The sequence below is a fragment of the Myiozetetes cayanensis genome, unplaced genomic scaffold, assembly GCF_022539395.1.
Source record: "Myiozetetes cayanensis isolate MyiCay16 unplaced genomic scaffold, myiCay2020 scf13, whole genome shotgun sequence".
NCBI lineage: Eukaryota > Metazoa > Chordata > Aves > Passeriformes > Tyrannidae > Myiozetetes > Myiozetetes cayanensis.
In genome coordinates, this window is record NW_026086937.1 from 22,364,262 (window position 1) to 22,383,749 (window position 19,488).

The window sequence follows — 19,488 nt, forward strand, 5'->3', positions numbered from 1 at the left end:
GCTTCCTGACTTTTCTTTTGGCTCCTCTTCCTCCACAGACACCGACAGGGTCCAGCCTTCCCCCCTCCCCACCTCTGGGAAGAGGCCCCATAAGTAATATTAACTTCTGCAATTTCCTTGTTACTCTTAAGCAGGTTATTAATTAACTGAATGTAACCACTGGCTGTTGATAAATCCTTTTAACTAATTCAAATTCCATACCGAGCTGGGAGCATTTTCACTGGAGCTGCTGCTGGAGTGGAGCTGGGTGAGGAATTAGTCCTGAGCTGTTTTGGAGTGCCGGAGTCGGGGGGAAAGGGAGAGGAGATATTTGTTTGCTTGATTCCACATGACAACTCCGGGGTAACTGAATAGACTGTACGGTTGGGTTGACAGGGCTGTGCCAGCAGCCTCACATTCCAGAGGCAGGGGGATGGAAGGGGCACTGACAACTGCAGTGGATCCGATCCGGATTTCTCTAAAGAGCGACAATTTGCCTTCAATTATTAATGTTTTTCGGGGGTTTCTCTTCTGAGAGGTACGAACAACTGAATGTGTGCTCACGTAACGTTTGCAAGGATGAATAAATTAGTGCAGGGGAAGAAGCTGAGCGGCAGATCCAGGTATTAAATAATGGAAGAGGGTTTTGAGGAAACAGAGTCATTAACAGTGGGACTGTTGCTGGTTTTTCTCAGAGTGCAGAGCTGTGGTTGTTGGATGTGGAAATGTATTAGTGCTGTTGGAAGTGCCACGGAAAGGAAGGCAGTGCCTGTGTGTGTGTGTGTGACAGTTGGACAGGAACCTGCAGCGCTCCTGGAGCATCCTGGGGCTCCCATGGGTTTCCTTTCCCTGCCCTCGCTCAGGGGGCACTTTGTCCCCTCTGCTGTACAACTGATGTCTTACTCTGGGGGACTTTGACACTCTGGTCCCATTGAATCGTGAGCAGGAGGGACACTGGAGTGGATTCCCAGGTACCTGGGAGGAACTTCGGGATGTTCAATGATTATTCAGTGGCTGCTGTTTCAGGAGACTTTGAGGTTCAGTGGTTGTGCATTTATTTATTTATTGCTCTGGTCCAATTTTCACTGCCAGTGGCATTTTTATGACAGGGTTCCTGTATTCTGACCCTACCCTGTGGTCCCTCACGCTCTGCCTCCCTCAGCCTTTAGACAGAAATACATATTATTCCCTTTGTAAAATGCTGTAAGGAGTTCTTTTTCTGTAACATCTCTGCAGTCTTGAAAATATGTCACAGATATAAAAGCCTGTTAAGCAACACTTAAAACTGAGCAGCTTTTGACAGCACCACCGTGACAGGGAGTGAATTGGTGGTTGTTATGAAGCAATTTATTCCATCTTGGCAGTGTGCTGTTTAGTTTAGTGAAATATTTTAATATCATTAAGGCATTTAGGCATGGAACTCTTACAAATCTGTCCTCCTGATGTTAAAAAATCCTAAGTCTTATGAAGTGTTATGTGTAGCACTGGTGTGTGCTGGAACAGCAGGCAAACAGAAACCTTTGGGATTCCTTATGTGCTGAAAACTATAGGAAGCTGTCCTGGCAGCACATAAATTGTCAAGTAGATATTTACAAAAAAAAAATCGATCCAGTTATCTGTTTGCAAAATTAGCAGCTGGGAAGTTCCTAAGTCCCTTCTTCCCCCTCTGCATCAGTGGGTTCTGCATGGATTGTGCAGCCAAAATTGCCTCAGAGGTGTGAAATCTGCGTCACTTCAAGCAGCTCCTGCCCCCCAAAACCTGCAGGATAAGGCAGTTTATCACAGGGGGAGTTATTCACCCACCTGAAGGGCACTGAACTCACTCCAGACTGTGGTGGTGGCACAGCCCTGGAACTCTGGAGGGAGGGATGATCCCAAAAGGCTGTGCAGTTCCTCTGATTGCTTTGCAGTTCCTCCACGAGGACTCTGCTTCCCTGTGTGCAAGAGCTGGATGTTGAGAGCAGGTCAGCCCAGAGCTCCAGGACTGAGCAAGGTGTTTCATTAACAAACCCCGTTTTTAACCCCCAGCCTAATTAGTAAACTTCATAATTTCTTGTGTCATCGTCTGGTCCAGCTCAGCATCCGTGGGATTTCAAGACATGAAGTGTGGAAACCTGTCATGACAGAAAAAAAACCAGAGAGGCTTGTAGGAAACAATGGTTGTCTTGTGGGAAGAGTTTAAATATATGCAGCTGATCCCATGGGAACTGCTGCAGTCTGTTCACCCTGTGTGAAAATGATGCTCTTTCAATATAATCTTTAATCCTTTTCTTTCACTGAAAAATGTGAGGACTTTATTTCCAAGTTTTGGAAGAATGCTCTATTTTAGTGAGTAAATGCTTTTCAAGAACACTAATAATTAGATTTATTTTTATAACGTGGAGGGGAAAGGTTCTCTGAAATATCTGTAATATTTTGGCCATAAATTGCATTTGTGAATGTTCTTGGGAAATATATCCAGGCCATTTCTTTTCCCCCTGGGTGGGTGTAGGGGAGGAGGGGAAGGAAGTATCCAACAGTCTTGATGATATTAAAACTTCTGTAACTGTTTGAGACAGAAATTCCACAGGACAGATTTTTGCTGTGAGATGGGAAGGGAGAATTTCAAGAGAAGGGAATTCTACCTCAAATTCCAAGCTTTCTTCGGAGAGGATTCTAATCTTCCTCCTATTCATGGAAAAGGAAAATAAAATGAAATGTGCAGTTGTTGCAGAGATTCCTCCCCACCCTCTGGGAGGATGGGAATCCAAACAAAAGGGCAAAGAGTCACTCATGTTCTTTTTCTTCTGCTTTCCTGTAGGATCTTTCCTCCAAGGCATGCCAAGCCCTTCCCATAACGCAGTGTGTTGAGCATGGACAGGTGTCTGAGAGGTAAGGAAGTGCATTTTACTGCTTCCTTTTCCTTTTCACAGCTGGTCAAAGCCCTGGGCTCTGCTCTGCCCAAGATCCCCACGGTAAAGCAGGACCTTTGGCCTCCCAATCCTTTGACACCAAACTCTCCATTTAAGGGGAATTCTCAGATCACTCTCCTCTCCCATGTAATTCAAGTTCCCTTTTTTGAGCCTGGTGCTCGCTTTAGACCTTTTGGATTCCTTTCTTCAGTGTTTCTTTAATCTTACCCTGACTATCCCTGTGCTCACTGTAACTCCAGCAGGTGAACAAACCAGAAGATCCTGTGAGGGTCACTAAACATGAACTCCAATGGCTTGGGATCCCTAAAATTCCTTAAATATTGTGAAGGTTTCCCTGATTTATGTTGCTTAGTATGGAATTAGATTAATAACATTATTGCACAGTCCTTTGAAAGGTTGTATTTTGTTAATAAATAAAACTGAGCAGCCACATTTACATTTCAAGTCTTTTGGAAGCTCAGGAAAATAATTATTTTTGTGTAGAATCTCCTTCACTGAAAATATAAAAATTTTTATCCTCTCCCTTCCACTTTGGTTTAAAAGATATTTTTTCCTGTCCTTCTAATGTCATTCTGCAGGTCCTGAGCTCCTGGTAAACTGGGAAACTCAGCCTTTTAGCTCAAAGTTCAATTGGCTTTTGGATGCCCTTAGGTCCAAGGGCCCTTTTACATGGAATTTTTATTGTTAATCTTCTATTATTGGGGGAATTATTTTGCAAACAGACCAATTCAGTCCCTTCAAGCCCTGAAACCTGTCAGGCTGCCTTTCATTGTGATTGCTTGTGATAAGGAGCTTTGGTAAGAATGCTGTGCCTGCAGCAAGTGGAGACTCTCACCTTGGAGGGGAGCAGCTTCAAGGGCCCAGGGAACGTGTGGCTCTTTCAGCTCCTCATGAAAAGGGAAAGGAGGTGTTGAAAAATCTGATCAAACCTTTGAATTAGGTGTGGGACTGCACCAGGAACCAGAGGAAATGGCCTGTGTTATCCACTGAGGCTTTTTTCCTGCACAGTGATGACTTGAAGGTGGTTCCAAGAGCTGGAGTTGCTGCTTTGTTCCCTGTGTTTTGGCCATGGGAAGGGGTGGGTGATGTGGCCTCAGAGTGATGGGACATCTCAGGAGCCCCACCCTGAAGCAATTTTATCATCCAGACTGACTATTTAGACAAAAAAAGGTAAGTAAAAATGATATTTTATAAGACACGTGATTGTTTTGCCTTCTCCCCAGTGCCAGCAGCCCATTAGGAGCAAACAGCCCAACCTTGCAGTGAGCAGGGAGATGCTGAAGGAACAACTCTCTCCTTTCAATGCCTGTGCAAGGGAAGTGTTTTCAGCACTGCAGCACAACGTAGGCATTAAGAAGATTTGCTGTAATTCCATTTCAAAGAGCTCACAGTAAGTAAACGATTTTCTGCCCTGTCCTTAGTACTGTCCATAAAACTCACATCAAAATGTCTGTTCAGGTGGAGAGCTGAGTGTAGCCTGCCAAAGGCCAAGGATCATGGAATATCCTGAGCTGGGAGGGACCCCAAGGACCGTGGAGCCCAACTCCTGAGGAAGGGGCTGCTGCGTTTCAGAGCAGCTGAGCAAAGGGAAGGTTCAGTGGATCTTCCTTCCCGCAGCGTTTCTCTGCATCTTGTGGGCACGTTTTGTTGTGCTGCTGCTGAGGGTGATGTTAAAAGCCAAAGCCAGCTTCAGCCCCTCTTTTGTGCTCGTGTAAAGCTTGCAGAACGACAGCATTTATTCCTCTGGCCAGAAATCCTCCTCTGTAGCAGGTCTGTTCACTTGTTCTTTTTCTTTCAAGCAGCTTGAGCTCACTGAGGGTTTTTTTTACCTCCTTCCCAGGGAAGTATAGCTTTCACCAACACAGAGAGTTCTGTTTTCTCTGTTAAAAACAACTGCCCTCGAGTGGAGTGGGCTTTTGTGTTCAGCCCTGGAAACAGAGCAGCTCATTCAGAGATAAGGCCCCTCTGCGTTCGGGTTCCTGCAGTCACCTGACAGAGCCACGGGGAACTTTTAGGCTGCTTTATTCTGCATTCCTGACGTGCCTCCCTGCTGGCACCGCAATGAGCAGCCTCAGGTTCATTGCCTGCCACCCGAGCCCGGAGCTTTCGGCCCGCTGTGCCCTCGGATGCTGCCCCGGGGTGGCGGGAGGACAAAGCCGAGGCTCGGGCTGTGTCCCCGGAGCGCCTCTCCCCATCACTGAGGATGGCCCGGGGGAACCCTGAGCAGGTAAAACCATCGCTTTGTGCCCGCGGCTTTTCGAGCTCTTGGTTTTGAGCTCGGGACCCGCCGAGCGTGGGAGCGACGGGGCCGATGTGAGCTCGCAGCATCCCCGGCGCTTGGGCTGGGGGGTGGTTTGTGCCATCCTGGGCTGCCAGGAGGATCCAGCCCCGTGTGCCTCGGGCTCTGCAGCCTTAGGAGCTCCTCTCTGCTTGGTGAAAAGACCACAGGAATCGTTTTGGCAACAAAAGGGACTGTTTTTTGCTAAACAAAGAGTCGTTATCTTCTCCATCTCGCCAATAATGGCTCTCTGGAGTCAAAGCAAAGGAAGGGGCTTCCCCCACCTCCTGCAGCTCTGCTCTGCTGCTGACCACGGAAAGGTGCTTTGGAACCCTTATTAGCTGGTCCAGGCACCAGCCTGCTCGGGAAATATTTATTCAAATGGAAAAAGCTCAGGTTTATTTGTTAAGCTGTGTATTGTTTAGCTCATTTCAAGCTATTTGGTGTTGAAGGGCAAAACAATCTCTAGGCAAAGGGTGGGCAGGCCCTGGCACAGGTTCTGCCCAGAGAAGCTGTGGCTACCCCAGCCCTGGAAGTGTCCAAGGCCAGGATGGAGCAACCTGGGATAATGGAAGGTGTCCCTGCCTGTGGCAGGGGGTGGAACAAGATGGGTTTAAAGGTCTCCTCCAGAATTCTGGGATTTTATGATTCCAAAAGGTCCTTCAAGATGCACTTTGTGTGTATGTGTTTCAGGATGTCCCTGGTTCAGGGGATCCTGTCTGAAGCTTTCACACACCATTTAAAACCCTTTGCTAAACTGGAACATATGACACTCGATGCATTTGCTGATTTTTCTCTCTCTCTTTTTTTTTTTCTTTCTTTTAGATTGGGGCCAAGGAAGTCTTGAAACCCACCCGGGATTTGTTCCTCATATTCACCTGATCCCTGCTCCCCAGGGCTGCCTCCATCCTGTCCCCATCTGAGCTGTTGGTGCCCATGGTGCCCTGGGAGGGGGGGCTGCCACAGCCATGCATCAGCTCTTGGGGCTGGTTCTGGCACACAAGGACCTCTCCCGGGCGGGGGATCTCTTCTCCCTGGAGGATGCTGAGATCGAAGGCAGCCTCTCCGAAGCTCTGGAGCAAATCAGGATAATTAGTTCAGCTGCAGTAAGTGAAGCACCGACCAGGACACTTTGTCACGAGATTAAATGTATGAATAAAATATTCAGAACAGGGACATACACAATTTAAGTTTCTAAAAAACAAACAAACAAAAACCAACAAAACAAAAAAAAACACCCAACCCTGAAGAGAAAAGTGTAAGATGTAAAAATGTGGTAACAAAAAGCAGTTCCCCCCCAGCTGGATTTCCTTTAAAGCTTTTTCGAGTTCATCTTTCTAATAATTTTCACTAAATAGTTATTTAAAGCCTATTAAAGGTTCACATGAGGTTGCATAATCCATACCTTCACAGTAATGAGAATTAGGACCTCAACCAGTGGGATGAACTGATTTCTGTGTTTAACCCCACTAAACGTCCGTTGTAAAGGTGGAAGTGGGAAAATGGACACTGTTACAAAACCTTTGTGTCTTTGGGTTAATTTTGTGAGGCCCTTGATTGGGATTGATGGGGAAATGTCTTTTAATTGGCGCCAGGACTACCAGAGCAACGACAACGACCAGGCCGTGGTGGAGATCTGCGTCACCCGCATCACCACGGCCCTCAGGGAAACCTCGTCCCTCGAGCGGCACGGCCCGGCCCTCGTGGCCCTCTGGGAGTCCTGCCTGGAGCACAACCTGAGCCCCTCGGGCAGGGATGAGGACGCTCCACACGCCAAAATCGCCTCGGACATCACGAGCTGCATCCTGCAGGTAACGCCCGGCTGGGGGTGCCCTCCACGCACGGTGGGGTTGTGCCTTTAGGATGCCTTTGTGCTCTTTGGGGTTGTGCCTTTAGGATGCCTTTGTGCTCTTTGGGGTTGTGCCTTTAGGATGCCTTTGTGCTCTTTGGGGTGCACGGCAGGGATTGTATTGAAAATCGAGGGCTTGGCCCCAAATGTGAAAATACAGAGCACAGTCACACGTCCTCTGAGGGGCAGTGGTGCTTCAGGGGTTTGTGATCCCTCCACTTGCCTCTGGGAATGGCTGGATTTGGTGGGGACCACACTCTGAGGTGGGAAATGCCTTCCTGGAGGGGTTGGATTTGGTGGGGACCACACTTTGTGTGTGCAGTGCCTTCCTGGAGGGGTTGGATTTGGTAAGGATCACACTTTGAGGTGGGCAATGCCTTCCTGGAGGGGCTGGATTTGGTAAGGATCACACTTTGTGTGTGCAGTGCCTTCCTGGAGGGGTTGGATTTGGTAAGGATCACACTTTGTGGTGGGCAATGCCTTCCTGGAGGGGTTGGATTTGGTGGGGAGCACACTTTGAGATGGGCAATGCCTTCCTGGAGGGGTTGGATTTGGTAAGAATCACACTTTGTGCAATGCCTTCCTGGAGGGGTTGGATTTGGTAAGAATCACACTTTGTGGTGGGCAATGCCTTCCTGGAGGGGTTGGATTTGGTGAGGACCACACTTTGTGCAATGCCTTCCTGGAGGGGTTGGATTTGGTAAGGATCACACTTTGAGGTGGGCAGTGCCTTCCTGGAGGGATTGGATTTGGTGGGGAGCACACTTTGTGTGTGCAGTGCCTTTCTGGAGGGGTTGGATTTGGTGGGGAGCACACTTTGAGGTGGGCAATGCCTTCCTGGAGGGGTTGGTTGTCTCCCTTTTTCCTCCTGTCCCTGGATGTGAGACAGTAACCAGCAGCACCACAGCTTAAACTTTCCAGGTGAGAGACTGTATGTTGGGAAATCCCAGTTTATCTTCGTGGCACTTTAGAAATCAGATTTCAGAAGAACACTGAAGCGTTAAGTGGCTGCTCTAAACTTTCACTCTGTGGCTAAACCAAGCCAGCTCATATCCAGAGTTTTGGGGACTACACTGAGTTGCAGATTCCTCCTTTTGTGAAGTAACTGAAATGAAATGAGGTGGTTCATGGAATCATGGAATGCTTTGGGTAGGAAGGGACCTTTGAGATCACTCAGTCCCACCCCCTGCCATGGGCAGGGACACCTTCCACCAGCCCAGGTTGTTCCAAGCCCCGTCCAACCCGGCCTTGGACACTTCCAGGGATCCAGGGGCAGCCACAACTTGGATGTAAAAGTACATTTGCTGCTCCCTGAAAGAGAGCTGTTAATAGCAAGTTCCTTTGCCTAAAAAAAAAAAGAAAGAAGGCATAAAATGAGAGTTTTTTATAATATGTGAGCAATGGTTGAAGCTATGGTGAAGATAATGAATATCTGCCAGCTGGGCTGACTCTCCCAGCAGGTCTCTGTTGATATGAACAGCAGGGAGGTCCCTGAGGTTTGCAAGCATCACTAGATCACAATATTGAAATGTGGTCTTTATTATCACCTTCCCATTTTCTGAGTGTGTAATTCATGCCCCAATATTTATCATGGAACAAATGAAACCTTTCTGCTTCCAGCAGAATTCCAGCCTTTCCTTAACTAAGTGTTTTATCTTTATTGGAAGGGGGAGGGGGGAAGAGCTGTTCTTTGGAATTCTCTTAGATCTTTTAAATCCCAGTACAAGGGCCAGACCTTATCTTCCCATTCTTTTGTGGGGAGCAGCAGAGTAGAACTTGGAGGCAGCATTTGGCTCCTGCTCAGTGGTGCCTCCCAGCCAAACATAACGAGGCATTATGTTGATTTAAACATGCTGCTGCACAAAGCTCGATTTATTTTAAGGGCTTCTCTTGTTAAAGACACAGTTTTTGGTCCCATGGAAGTTGCCAAAATGATCTATCATGACATCAGGACATTTCTGCAGCCCTTTCTCCCTTTGGGGTCTCTGAAAGGGACTGTCCAAAGCTTGGCAGGCCTCTCTTTCAAGGAAAAATCCTCAGAGCCACTTAAATTCTGAGGAATAAGGAGTAACAGATTTGGTTTTCCTCAGTCTAAATTTAGTCTTTTAAGTGCTGCTCCAGAAGGAAAGTCCAGAAAGTCTGGCCTGCCTTGCTTTGCACTGTTTTGTTGCCTCCTGCAACATCTGGGTTCCAGTGGTTGCCTGTGATTTCAGAGGCTAATTAAATATAATCATATTGCAGGGTTATTTTCAAAACCAGGGATGTGCTCCAGTTTCAAAGGGCTGCTCAAAAGTGAGTGGAGAGGAGAGGAAGGCACTGCTTAAGGAGGCTCCAGAGAGGCTGCAGGTCCTTGGTGACACAAGAACACTCTACTGGTTCCCAGGGCAGTTGTGTGGGAACTTAAGGGGGAATATATGGTGATGTGTGTAGCTTGTACACAAGATTTCCTGTGTATAAATAGTAGCAGAAGACCCTTTTCTGTCCTGAATGTCAAAACCCAAGTGTATCCTGAGATTTTTTGAGGTTGGTGCCCTTTTGGAAAGGGAAGTTTGTAATCCTGAAAAATTTCAAGGATTCAGAGAAATTGCTGGACTTGTCCAGAGCAGCTGTGGCTGCCCCACCCCTGGAAGTGTCCCAGGCCAGGCTGGACAGGGTTTGGAGCAACCTGGGCTAGTGGAAGGTGTCCCTGCCCGTGGCAGGGGGTGGGACTGGATGAGCTTTAGGGTCCCTTCCAACCCAAACTATCCTGGAATTCAGTGAGTTTAAAAAAAAATGGAGATCTCACCTATGAGAGGATAATTAATGATCAAAACCAAAGCTACTGCACTGTGAGCAAGTGTCCCAGTGCACTCACTGGCAGTGACTGCTCCAAGGTGTTTCCTACGCTTTGGGATGAGAATTCCCTGCTCTGTGTGGAGGATGGATACAGCTCCTGGTGTCTTCTCAGAGAGCATCAGTCACAGAAGGTCCCATTAGAATTGTTCAGCAGTTAACATTTAATTAGTGCACTTCATATCAGGTTTGCTCCTCTTCTAGCAGAAGACAAAAAGCAGGTGCATTATGAACATTTCCCAGTGCAATAATTTTAAACCTCTTCATGTGCTCTTTCTCACATCTCCCTTCAGTGGTGCAACCAGAACACAACCTTCCTTGATGTGTGGTTTTATTTTTTTTTTCTCTTTTCCCCTTGTTCTAATTTTCTTCTTCCTCCTCTGCTCAGCACGAGACTTTTCAAATTAATTTTTTCAGCTGCTTCTTTTTCACCGCTTGCTGCTGGTTTTTTGCAGAATTACAACCGCCCCCCAGTCATGGCCTTGGCTGTCCCAGTGGCAGTGAAGTTTCTGCAGAGGGGCAACAAGGAGCTGTGCAGGAACATGTCCAGTTACCTGTCCCTGGCTGCAATTGCCCAGGTGGATCTGCTGGCTGAGCACACGGACACCATCGTCAGGAGCGTCCTCCAAGGTAGGAACGGGGAGATTTTTGGGGCTCAGTCCTCCGCTGTGCCCGGCACTGCACCAGTTAGGATGTGTTCTGGGCACGGTATGGGATCCTTAAAAATCCGGAATCCCTGAAATCTGGAACCCTTCAGGTTGGAAAAGGCCTCCAAGATCCCCGAGTATAACCATTAGCAAACACATTATATATAGAAATATGAGGCGTGTTTGTATAAAGCAGACATATGGAAATACCTATAAACGTGATAAAACACTTTGGACACACTCTAATAACAGATTATCAAGGAATATGGGAATTTACTGAACCTTGTTGGCTGTGGAGGTTTCATTATGGATTGGGTGACCCCCAGGGCAGGAAATCCAGCTGTTCTTGTTAATATTCCTGACTAATGGACTTCAAATTATCAGCCATGATACGAGGCACTAGTTCTGGAGCTCTTATCCTTTCTATTAGTGTCCCTGGCAAGCCTCCAAAATAGAAATGGGGATGAAATTAATCCCATTCTGTGGCAAAATAGTCAGATGTAAGATAGAAGAGCTTTGTGGTGGTTCTTTAATTTTGCCTACATTGTTAGCTTTATATAGAACATTGTTGCTAATCTCCTTACATTTTATTTTTGTGGTTTGAAAAGCCAAAAATATTCTTTCTTCTATAAAAGGAAATCCAATTTAATTTAAGTAATAAAGTTCCAGCTATTTGTTGTAGTACAGTGCTACTGCAGGAGTAAATCCACTGTTTTCCTTCAAGTGTGGGTAATAATTAGACAGTTACCGCTAATTACTGCTATTAAAAGAAGATTGTTATGGAGATGTTAAGCACTCAAACTAAATGTGTGCATTCTTTATTAAGTTATTATTTATTATATTCTTTTAAGACTCGACATCAGTATTTATGTGTTGCCCTCGTGCACTGTAACTCAGAGGCAGCAATAAAAGAAATAGAGGCAATTCAGCCACAGGTTTGGGAAAAGCGCTGCACAGCTGAAGGTTTCAGCACGGCTGAGTCGTGTACTTATGTTGTTCCACCAGCAGATGTTGCTGTGGATATCGGGTTTGGGGATTCCAGGCGGGGAGAGGGCGCTGAGCAGGCACAAGGGTTTGTTTCGCAGAGCGGCTCCATCGCTCTGCGCAGAATTCGCGTTTCGGGCACGAAAAGCAGCGGGCTCAGAACTGCCCTTCCAGGCTGTGTGCTGAGGGGAGAGGATGAGCTGCTGAGGAGGGGTTTCCAGAGCAGTTTCTGGAGACAAAGGGCCTCGTTGTGGGGCTGCCCAGCCGGGGCTGAGCCTCGTGGCACCAGGGCAGAGCGGCTTTGGCCCCTTGCCCGCGGGCGCTGGAGCCAGCTGGATTTTGTGATAACTTGGGGCAACTCTTTGGCTGCACAGTCAGGTTCTTATCTCCTCAACTAAAAAAGGGCTCTCTGGAAGGAGTGTTTCACTGCTCTGTTGCAGTGAACTCAGCTCCCAAACACGCCACAGCCCCGTGCCCGCACCTCCCACCGGCACCGGGGCTCCCACGGAGCTGTTCCCTCTTCCAGGGGACAGCAGCGACACCGCCCTGTGATCCCAGAGTCCCGTGGCTGCTCCACCTTCCAGAGGCACCAGGTGGATGCTGCATCCAGCAGAGAGTCTTGAGAGAGGGCAGAGCTGGGCTCCCCACCTGCCAACTCCTCTGCTTTCCATCGGCAGTGCAAGAGCAGGGTCTTGGTGGCTCTTCCACGTTCGGAGCCCAAACTCCCCAAAATATTATTTACTTGGTGTTTTCCCAACAGCCCAACTGCTGACCAAGAGAAACGGAGTGAAGTGAAGAAGGAAGGGGAGAAGTGTGAGTTAGTTGTGGTGCTGGACTGTGGGAAAGCTTTGCTGCTCCACAGAGGTGACAAAGGGAGAGCAAAGCAGTTGGAAAGAGGAAAGTTTTCCGGCTGAGTCAGGGAGAATGGAAGGACTGGCTTTGCCCTTGGCCCTCTGCCAAACCAGAGCAGAGATAGGAGAAGGCTCCTTCCCAGGCAAAGCTTTTCAGGTATGAGATGCAGTAAGAAAAGCAGCCAGGAAGGATTTCTGGTGATCTTTTGGAGGAGTTTCCTTTTTTCTGTTGCGTTTCATGGACATTTGTTTCCATTTAATGGAGGGAACTGTATGGAAAGGGGATTTGAGAGTGATTTTGCCCTTGTACAATATTGGGACCTGAAGTGTTTTTGTAACTGAGGATCTGTTTTCTGGCTGCCAGCAGATGACCACAGGTAATATTTCTTTGTTCTGTTGTTAAGGTTATTCACAGATATTATTTAGTGAGGGATTTCTGTCCAGTTTGCTACTAAGCATTTGTAACTTAGATCCAGTTTTATTACAGGGTAACAGGAGAAATTCCAGCAATCAGAGCAATTATTTTTCCCTTAAATAAACAGTGCTGCCAGAAATTTGGAGCAGGTCACGTAACTTTGGGTATGAAGCACAAACCCCCCTGAATTGCACAGTAAAGGGGAATTTACCTTGTCACAGCTTTTCCTCACCGTTTTTGTGTCCTGGAACGAGGACCTGGAGTGGTGTTCAGGAAGAGCTGTAGCAGCAACGTGCCAGGAGGTTTTTCCAAGTGTGTTCTCAGGACATCTGCAGGGAATGAGAAAGGCAGAGAAACGTGGGAATAGAGAAGAAGGATGGGCTGCTTCCAGGGGAAATGAGAATTGCTCTGAACGAGACACTCCTGGTGATGGCTTGGTCAGAGGGTTCAGCAGGCAGCGAGTGCTGTTGATGTTGTAAATGGTTCCGTATCCAGTGAGTGGCTGTTCATCACCCCCTGCCTGTGCTCTGGTTTGCACGTGGAAATCACCCCTCTGTCTGGGCTCTGCACCTGCTGCTTGTGCTCTGTATCCAGCCCTGGGCTTTTACTGGGGTTTGGATGAGCTTGTGAGAGTGAGAGGAGAAAATGACTGGCCCTGAGCAGCAATTCCTTGGACAAACCTCCCGTCAGCAGCAAAGGATTGGGTGACTCTGGGTGTCTAAATGCACCTGAAAACTGAGTCTGACCTCAGAGGGCAGCATTATGGGGGAGAACTGATGGATTTTTATTTGGGGATGTCCCAAACCAACCCTTCCTTCAGCCTCCAAGCACTGCCTTAGCACAGCCTCGACTCAGTGCACAGGAGGACCCCTCTGTTTCTGTGGGATGTCACTATTTATATTCTTTTTCTCTTGGCAGCTAAAACTGTATGGGTCAAAACATGGGAAAATTCCCACATGGGGACTTAGTTTCAGAGTTCTGGTTCATGAGAAGCATGGAGAGTTTTAGTTTAGTAAAGTACCTTTATTTACAGAACAACTTTACAAAAATAATTTCAATAAAATTATCACAAAGTCCATTTACAATATAATACAGCTGCATTTTCTCCCAATGTAACATCAGATTATGATGGGGAATATTACTTTGATATCAATCCATGGCATAAATAATGATTTAAACAAGGAGCTAGTTTTGTTATAGTCTACAAATGACTAACGACGATTAATAACACATTTCTTGACTTAGGTGGTCCCTCTGTACAATTCACATTGATGCTATAGAGCCCAGGGGCTGGAGGAGCCTGGAAGATCATGGAATCAGGAATGCTTTGGGTTGGAAGGGGCTTTAAAGATGATGCAGTCCCACCCCTGCCATGGGCAGGGACACTTTGCACTACCCCAGGGTGCTCCTGGCCTTGGGCAGGGATGGGGAATCCACCCCTGGGCTCTGCAGAGCAGGGTCAGGTTTCCCTCAGCAGGGCTGTTGGGAGCACCCTTTGACTCCCAAGTGTCCACAGTGCCCCTCACTCTGAGACACCAGAAACACCGAGCTGCCAGACCTCAGGAACAGCTTTTCCAATGTCATGCCTTGACGTGTGGGATCTTTTTCCAGGGTTTTCCCAGAACAGCAGGCAGAGATCCAACCCCATCTCTCCACAGGGCCTCGTTTTGTAAACTTGCAATGCCGATCATCCTTGGGAATTTGGGACATGGGCTCCTACAGCTCAGTTTGGTTGGAGTGCTGGCGCTCAGCTCTTTGGGAGTTCCCTTCTCTGTGCAGGAGCTGCCGTGCCAGGGTTTAGGACACGTACTGGGCTCCTCCGTGGGGCAGCACCTCCGTGACCCCCCACCCCACCACGTTGCCCCTGGTGCCACAGGAGCCCTCCCCGCTCTGTGCCGCGATCTCCGGGGCGCTGAGCACCCTGTCCCACAGGTTGAACCCAGTCAGTTTGCCAGAGAAGGCCAAAGCTTCGTCGAAGCCCCCCCCGACGCAGCAGCCGTTCTTCTCCTGCCCGAGCTGCAGGATGCCCCCGTCGGGAATGGTGTGAGCGCTGGCGACGTCCAGGGCGCTGGCTGCCAGCTGCCCCTGCACCCACAGGGCCGCTGAGCCGTTCTCCGAGCTCCACGTGCCGCACAGGTGGACCCACTCGCCGGGAACGACCGCGTTTGGGGCGGCCACCCTGTGCTGGCCGCCCCCCACGGCGAGCACCGCCGAGCCCCGGCCGAGGTACAGCTGCATCTCGTAGGGGTTGAACCTGGTGCCGTAGGAGAAGACGATGGTTTTGTCCAGAGCCTCTGTCACCCTGATCCACACGCAGGCGGTGAAGGAGCGCAGGGTCATCCCGGCGGTCGGGTGGACGCTCCCAAATATCTTCCTGGAGCGCATGGGGAACAGGAGGGCGGTTTCGCAGCCTGGTGGGGAAGTTAAACGCGGCGTCAGGTAAATAGGGACTGGTCTGTTTGTGTGTGCACAGGTGGGACCTTTGATATAGCATAGAATTGTTAAGGTTGGAAAAGACCTCTGAGGTCACCCAGCCGTGGCTACCCCATCCCAGGAAGCGTCCAGGACGGAGCTTGGACCAACCTGGGATAGTGGGAGGTGTCCCTGCCCAGGGCAGGGGTGGCACTGGATGGGCTTTAAGGTCCCTTCCAACCCAAACTGTTCCATGACTGTGCTTCCCAAGGGTCTCTGCCTCCTGGGAGAGCAGCTCTTTTGCTGCCTCACCTAAAGCAATCAGCCTTAAACTGGGTACTTAAATCAGTGACCCTCCCTCGGGGCCATTTAGGCCTTGGTTTAGCCTCTGAGTTCTTTTTAAGTATTAAATAGTGAAAATAACCCTGTGGTGAGGGGCTGGGGTCAGTGAGCCATCAAGCAGCAGGTTTGAGTGCCGTGGCATTCCCGGGATAGAGTGGAGGCTGTGGCTGGAGGAGGGGATTGCTGGGCTGTGTCCTGGGGTTGTCTCCTGGATAACTGGGCAGCAGGGGAGGACAAGAGCTACCAAAAAGTAGCAGGAACATGCTGAGATGGGCTCATTTATTTAATATAATGATTCCCTGTCCTGACCCTGCCTTTAGGGTTTTTTGGTCAGCAACATTTGGGCACTGGGTAAATGTGGGAAATGTATAAGATAACGCGTATTTTTAAAGCAGTTCATCTCTCACGTCTCATTAATCACTGTGTTGATAATAGAAATTAGATTAGTTAAAACCACTGACAGGAATCAGTGAAACTTGGAAAAGCAGCTGATGATCACTGAGGCCAAGACACTTCTGGTATCTTATGCGCTGTTCCCGAGCTGTACATAGCTTAATGCCCGAGGTGACACGGGGGAAGAACCAGCCCCTTCTCCAATCAAGCCGCTTCATTTCCCGTTTAAAGAAGCTGGAGGGTCTGAAATGCCTAAAACGTGAGTGGAAATCTGTGCTCCAGGGCATGAAGGAGCCCTTTGTGCCCCCAGGATTGCTCTGCTCTGGTATTTCATGGGCTGCTTTCCTCCGGCTTCCAGCAGATTTTCCCTCTCTCCGCTGGCCCTTTTGAGGAGGGGCAGGGTCAGCGAAGCAACTGCTGGGGATGCTCCTTAAAACGCTACTTAGGAGCACTATTGTGAAAAAGCTTTTAATTAGCGGGCTTTCAGGCTTTATTATCAAAGCCTAAACAAAATTAAAACCAGCCTCAGCAAAGAACAAAAAAGTGTGATTAGAAAATCCCTAGAGAATATGGCTGGCAGGAATTCAAGATGAGAGAAATTAAAGTCAGTTGCTAAAAAATTCCCTTGGAAAAAAAAAAAAATTAAACCCGGAGAGAGGCTCTGGAAGTACTTAAAATGTAGCCTTTAAATTGAAAAATATGAAGGTTTTATATAAAACCATGTAGGAACCAGTGGAAGTAAAGTGAATTTCCACTGATGAGGTGCTCGGTGTGGACCGGGTTTGTTGCTCTCACCTAGTGCAGAGTAGCTGAGTGAGGCTGGTGGGGCTACAGGAGAAGATAAGGAATGAGATCATGCTCTGGAAGGCAGGAGATTTGTGTTTGGGGAAAAGAGGAATATGCTGTGAGATCTACCCCCAGTACACAGAGATTCCTGAGGTGTTGTGATAAGGGAGTGAAAGCCATTTACTTTAGCTCTGAATGGGTGTCCTACATGAAAGGACGGATTCAGGTGAGGTCATAAAGCGCTTTGATGTGGATTGTGTTGTGTCTGTGGAAGTTTAGCAGTTACAAGCTGTTCCTTCTTGCTCCCCTGTGTAGGATCTCACTCAGGAGATGCTGCTGCAGGTCTCTGGCAAGGCTGGTGTAGCTACACACCCACTCCCACAGGACTCTGTGGATTTCTGTGGGGCTTTTAAACTGTAATAACTTAGATTTGTGGAAAGCACAGCCATTAACCAGCTCTTAGAGGCCAGGTAGTGACAGCTCACTGATATTCAGTGTAGATGTACCTGCCTGTAGCAGTTCTGCACCCACGTCTCACCCAGATGAGGGGCTGCTCTGCCATAGCCAAGTCGCTTTTTTGGGTGTCTCATTGCACTGCACAGCGAACTGATGTGGAATTTGAGGCATGTGCTCATCTTTCTGTGGTCACCTCGCTTGCTGAGCAGTGCAAACGCTTTGGAAGGGCAAGAATACCCCCAAAACACCACCCCAGTGTTCTTAATTTATCCATCCAGAGGAAAGACTCTGCCCTGACAGCTGGGTGCAGGGGGTGTGCCCTCCCTGCTGTGGAGGTGTGCCTGGCTGGCTGACATCAGCCCTCTGCTCTTGGGCAGTTGGAGTGGGTGAGGAGGTGTTAATTTAGGGAGAGGAAGGAGTGGGAACACGCAGGGAGAGAACAGGAGAGCTCCCTGATGCACAGCCAGGGGTGTTGCCAGCTGGGCAGGTAAAAGGTGTGAGAGCACAGTTTGGATGTTGAAGACATGTTTGCTGAGCTGTTTTGACCTGGGAGAGCCTGGAGGTGGGACCCTGGCTGGCTTTACCCCGTGTAAGGACTTGGATTAAGCCCTGCTTTGATCCCACCTTTCAGTAGCTCAGCACCTTTTTTTCCCAGAAGTTAATGGGTTTCCCCCCTTTCTGCACAGACTGCTTAAAGCTGCCCTGCTGTTCCCGAGGTTTCTTTGGAGTCCTGTGGAGAGGAAGGTGCTCGGGAGGGTGTCTGTGGGGTCCCTGCTTGGACAGACCCCCAGGGAGCTCTGGAGAAGCTCTGGTGGACTCACCTGCTGGCAGCAGGCGCTGAGCTGCCCATTGCTGCGACACCTTCAGCTCCGCCCGGGTCTGCTGCAGCTCCTTCCACAGCGAGGTCAGGATGAGGTTGTCCCCTCTGGTGGCATCCAGTTTATCCTGCTGCAGAGCTGTCTCCTGCTCCTCAGCCCTGCTCAGCCAGGCGCTCTCCAGCCAGCCCAGCTTCACGGACAGGTTGTGGCTCAGCTGCAGAACGTGCTCCACCACCTTTCCCTGCTCGCACTCCTGAAGCCTCTTGGCCTCTTCAGCTCGGTCCCTGGTCCTCACAAGCACCTGCTCTACCTGGGACACGATGTGGGAGGCGACTTTGTCGAGGGTGGCGGCGAAGGAGCCCGCGAGGTCGGTGGTGAGCTGGGTCAGCTCTGCCCTCAGGGTCTGCAGGTCCAGCCTGGGGAGCTCGTCCACCGCCTGCAGCATCATGTTCTCCTTCATCTGCGAGTTCTCCAGCATGATGAACAGCTTGTCCCACTTGGTGTGCTCCCGCTGGCAGTCGCACGAAGCAGCTGGAAGGGAAGATACAGATGTTGCTGTTCCTTTGTACTTAGCTTTAAACAGAAGGAGTTTGACAAAATCTGGCTCTGGGCAAGGCTTGTGTGCTCCAGACAGTCACAGAATCACGGAATTACAGCTTGGGCTGGGTCGGAAGGGACCTTAAAGACCATGTAGTTCCAACTCCCCTGCCTTGAGGGGGGGTCAGTGCATTTCTCTCTATGCAGAAAAGGAAAAGTAAAATAGCGTGTCTTAAAGCAATTCTAAAACTGTCATTGACAGTCTTTTGCAGGAAAGCTGAAAAATTAAGAATATAAAGCAAATTCCAAGGCACCTCATCCCAGTGCTTTAGCACTATTATCCACAATAACCCGCTGGCACAAGCACAGGCTTCTCCCTCTGCAAAAAAAATGCTTGTAATAATAACTATTGCAAGAGCTGGGCAACAAAGAACGCGATTCTGCATCTCCACAAATTTGGTTTAAATTCACTTACTTTCCTCGGCAGCAGGGGCTGGAGCCTCAATCTCGTTATCCAGGTTCACGTACATGAGGTCGTAGTCGTTGTCTTCGTCCAGAGGGGAGCCAGAAGCCCCGAGAACACAGAAGAGCGTGAGCAGAGAGAGGATTTCTTGGGGCAGCATTCTCCCAGCTGCTTCCTGGAGATCCCTGGGCTGTCTGGAGCTGCGCTGGGGCTCAGCAGGGCTGGGAGGGAGCCCCTAATAAATGCTGCGAGCGCCTCAGCCCGAATGAATGAGCGGCGCCCGTGCCAGGGTTGTAACCGGAGCGCCGGGGCTGTTGCTTTTGGCTGGGAAGAGGAGAAGGGGGCGTGCAGTTTGCTCAATCCCAGCCTTCCAGGTTCCACTGGGGGATGTGCTGACTCGTGGAGGGAGAAAAGCAGGGGAAAGCCGCTCCTCGGGCCGCCGCTTCCCCCCGGGAGCGGATTCCTGGGACGTGCAGCAATGCAGGGATGGAAGCGCTCGGAGTTCACCGCCGGGCTTGGCTGTGCCGGGAAGGG

The 19,488-nt window shown here is 49.2% G+C and overlaps 2 protein-coding genes across 2 annotated transcripts in view; one reads left to right on the forward strand and one right to left on the reverse strand.

Moving 5' to 3' along the window:
* Window positions 1-2,796: 2,796 nt before the first annotated feature.
* VEPH1 (ventricular zone expressed PH domain containing 1) overlaps window positions 2,797-19,488 on the forward strand; it is a 53,146-nt gene continuing 36,454 nt past the window's right edge. Inside the window, 5 exon segments of the mRNA XM_050308741.1 lie at window positions 2,797-2,850; window positions 4,115-4,281; window positions 5,995-6,275; window positions 6,765-6,980; window positions 10,306-10,480. Of these exon segments, the coding sequence (XP_050164698.1) occupies window positions 6,138-6,275; window positions 6,765-6,980; window positions 10,306-10,480 (529 nt within the window). The 5' untranslated portion in view covers window positions 2,797-2,850; window positions 4,115-4,281; window positions 5,995-6,137.
* Window positions 14,545-19,134, reverse strand: PTX3 (pentraxin 3). The gene is made up of 3 exons (XM_050308732.1): window positions 18,967-19,134; window positions 17,958-18,485; window positions 14,545-15,158 (listed from the first exon to the last, which is right to left on the reverse strand). Exons 1-3 carry the CDS (start codon window positions 19,112-19,114, stop codon window positions 14,545-14,547), a joined length of 1,290 nt encoding a protein of 429 aa, XP_050164689.1. The 5' UTR covers window positions 19,115-19,134.

Bases quoted from the DNA above. Each gene is read 5' to 3' on its own strand.
- PTX3 (XM_050308732.1), bottom strand. From the start codon at position 19,114: ATGCTGCCCCAAGAAATCCTCTCTCTGCTCACGCTCTTCTGTGTTCTC. The intron at 18,486-18,966 runs GTAAGTGAATTT...CTTCCCTTCCAG, and splicing joins AGCCCCTGCTGCCGAGGAAA to CTGCTTCGTGCGACTGCCAG. The intron at 15,159-17,957 runs GTGAGTCCACCA...CTTCCCCACCAG, and splicing joins TCAGCGCCTGCTGCCAGCAG to GCTGCGAAACCGCCCTCCTG.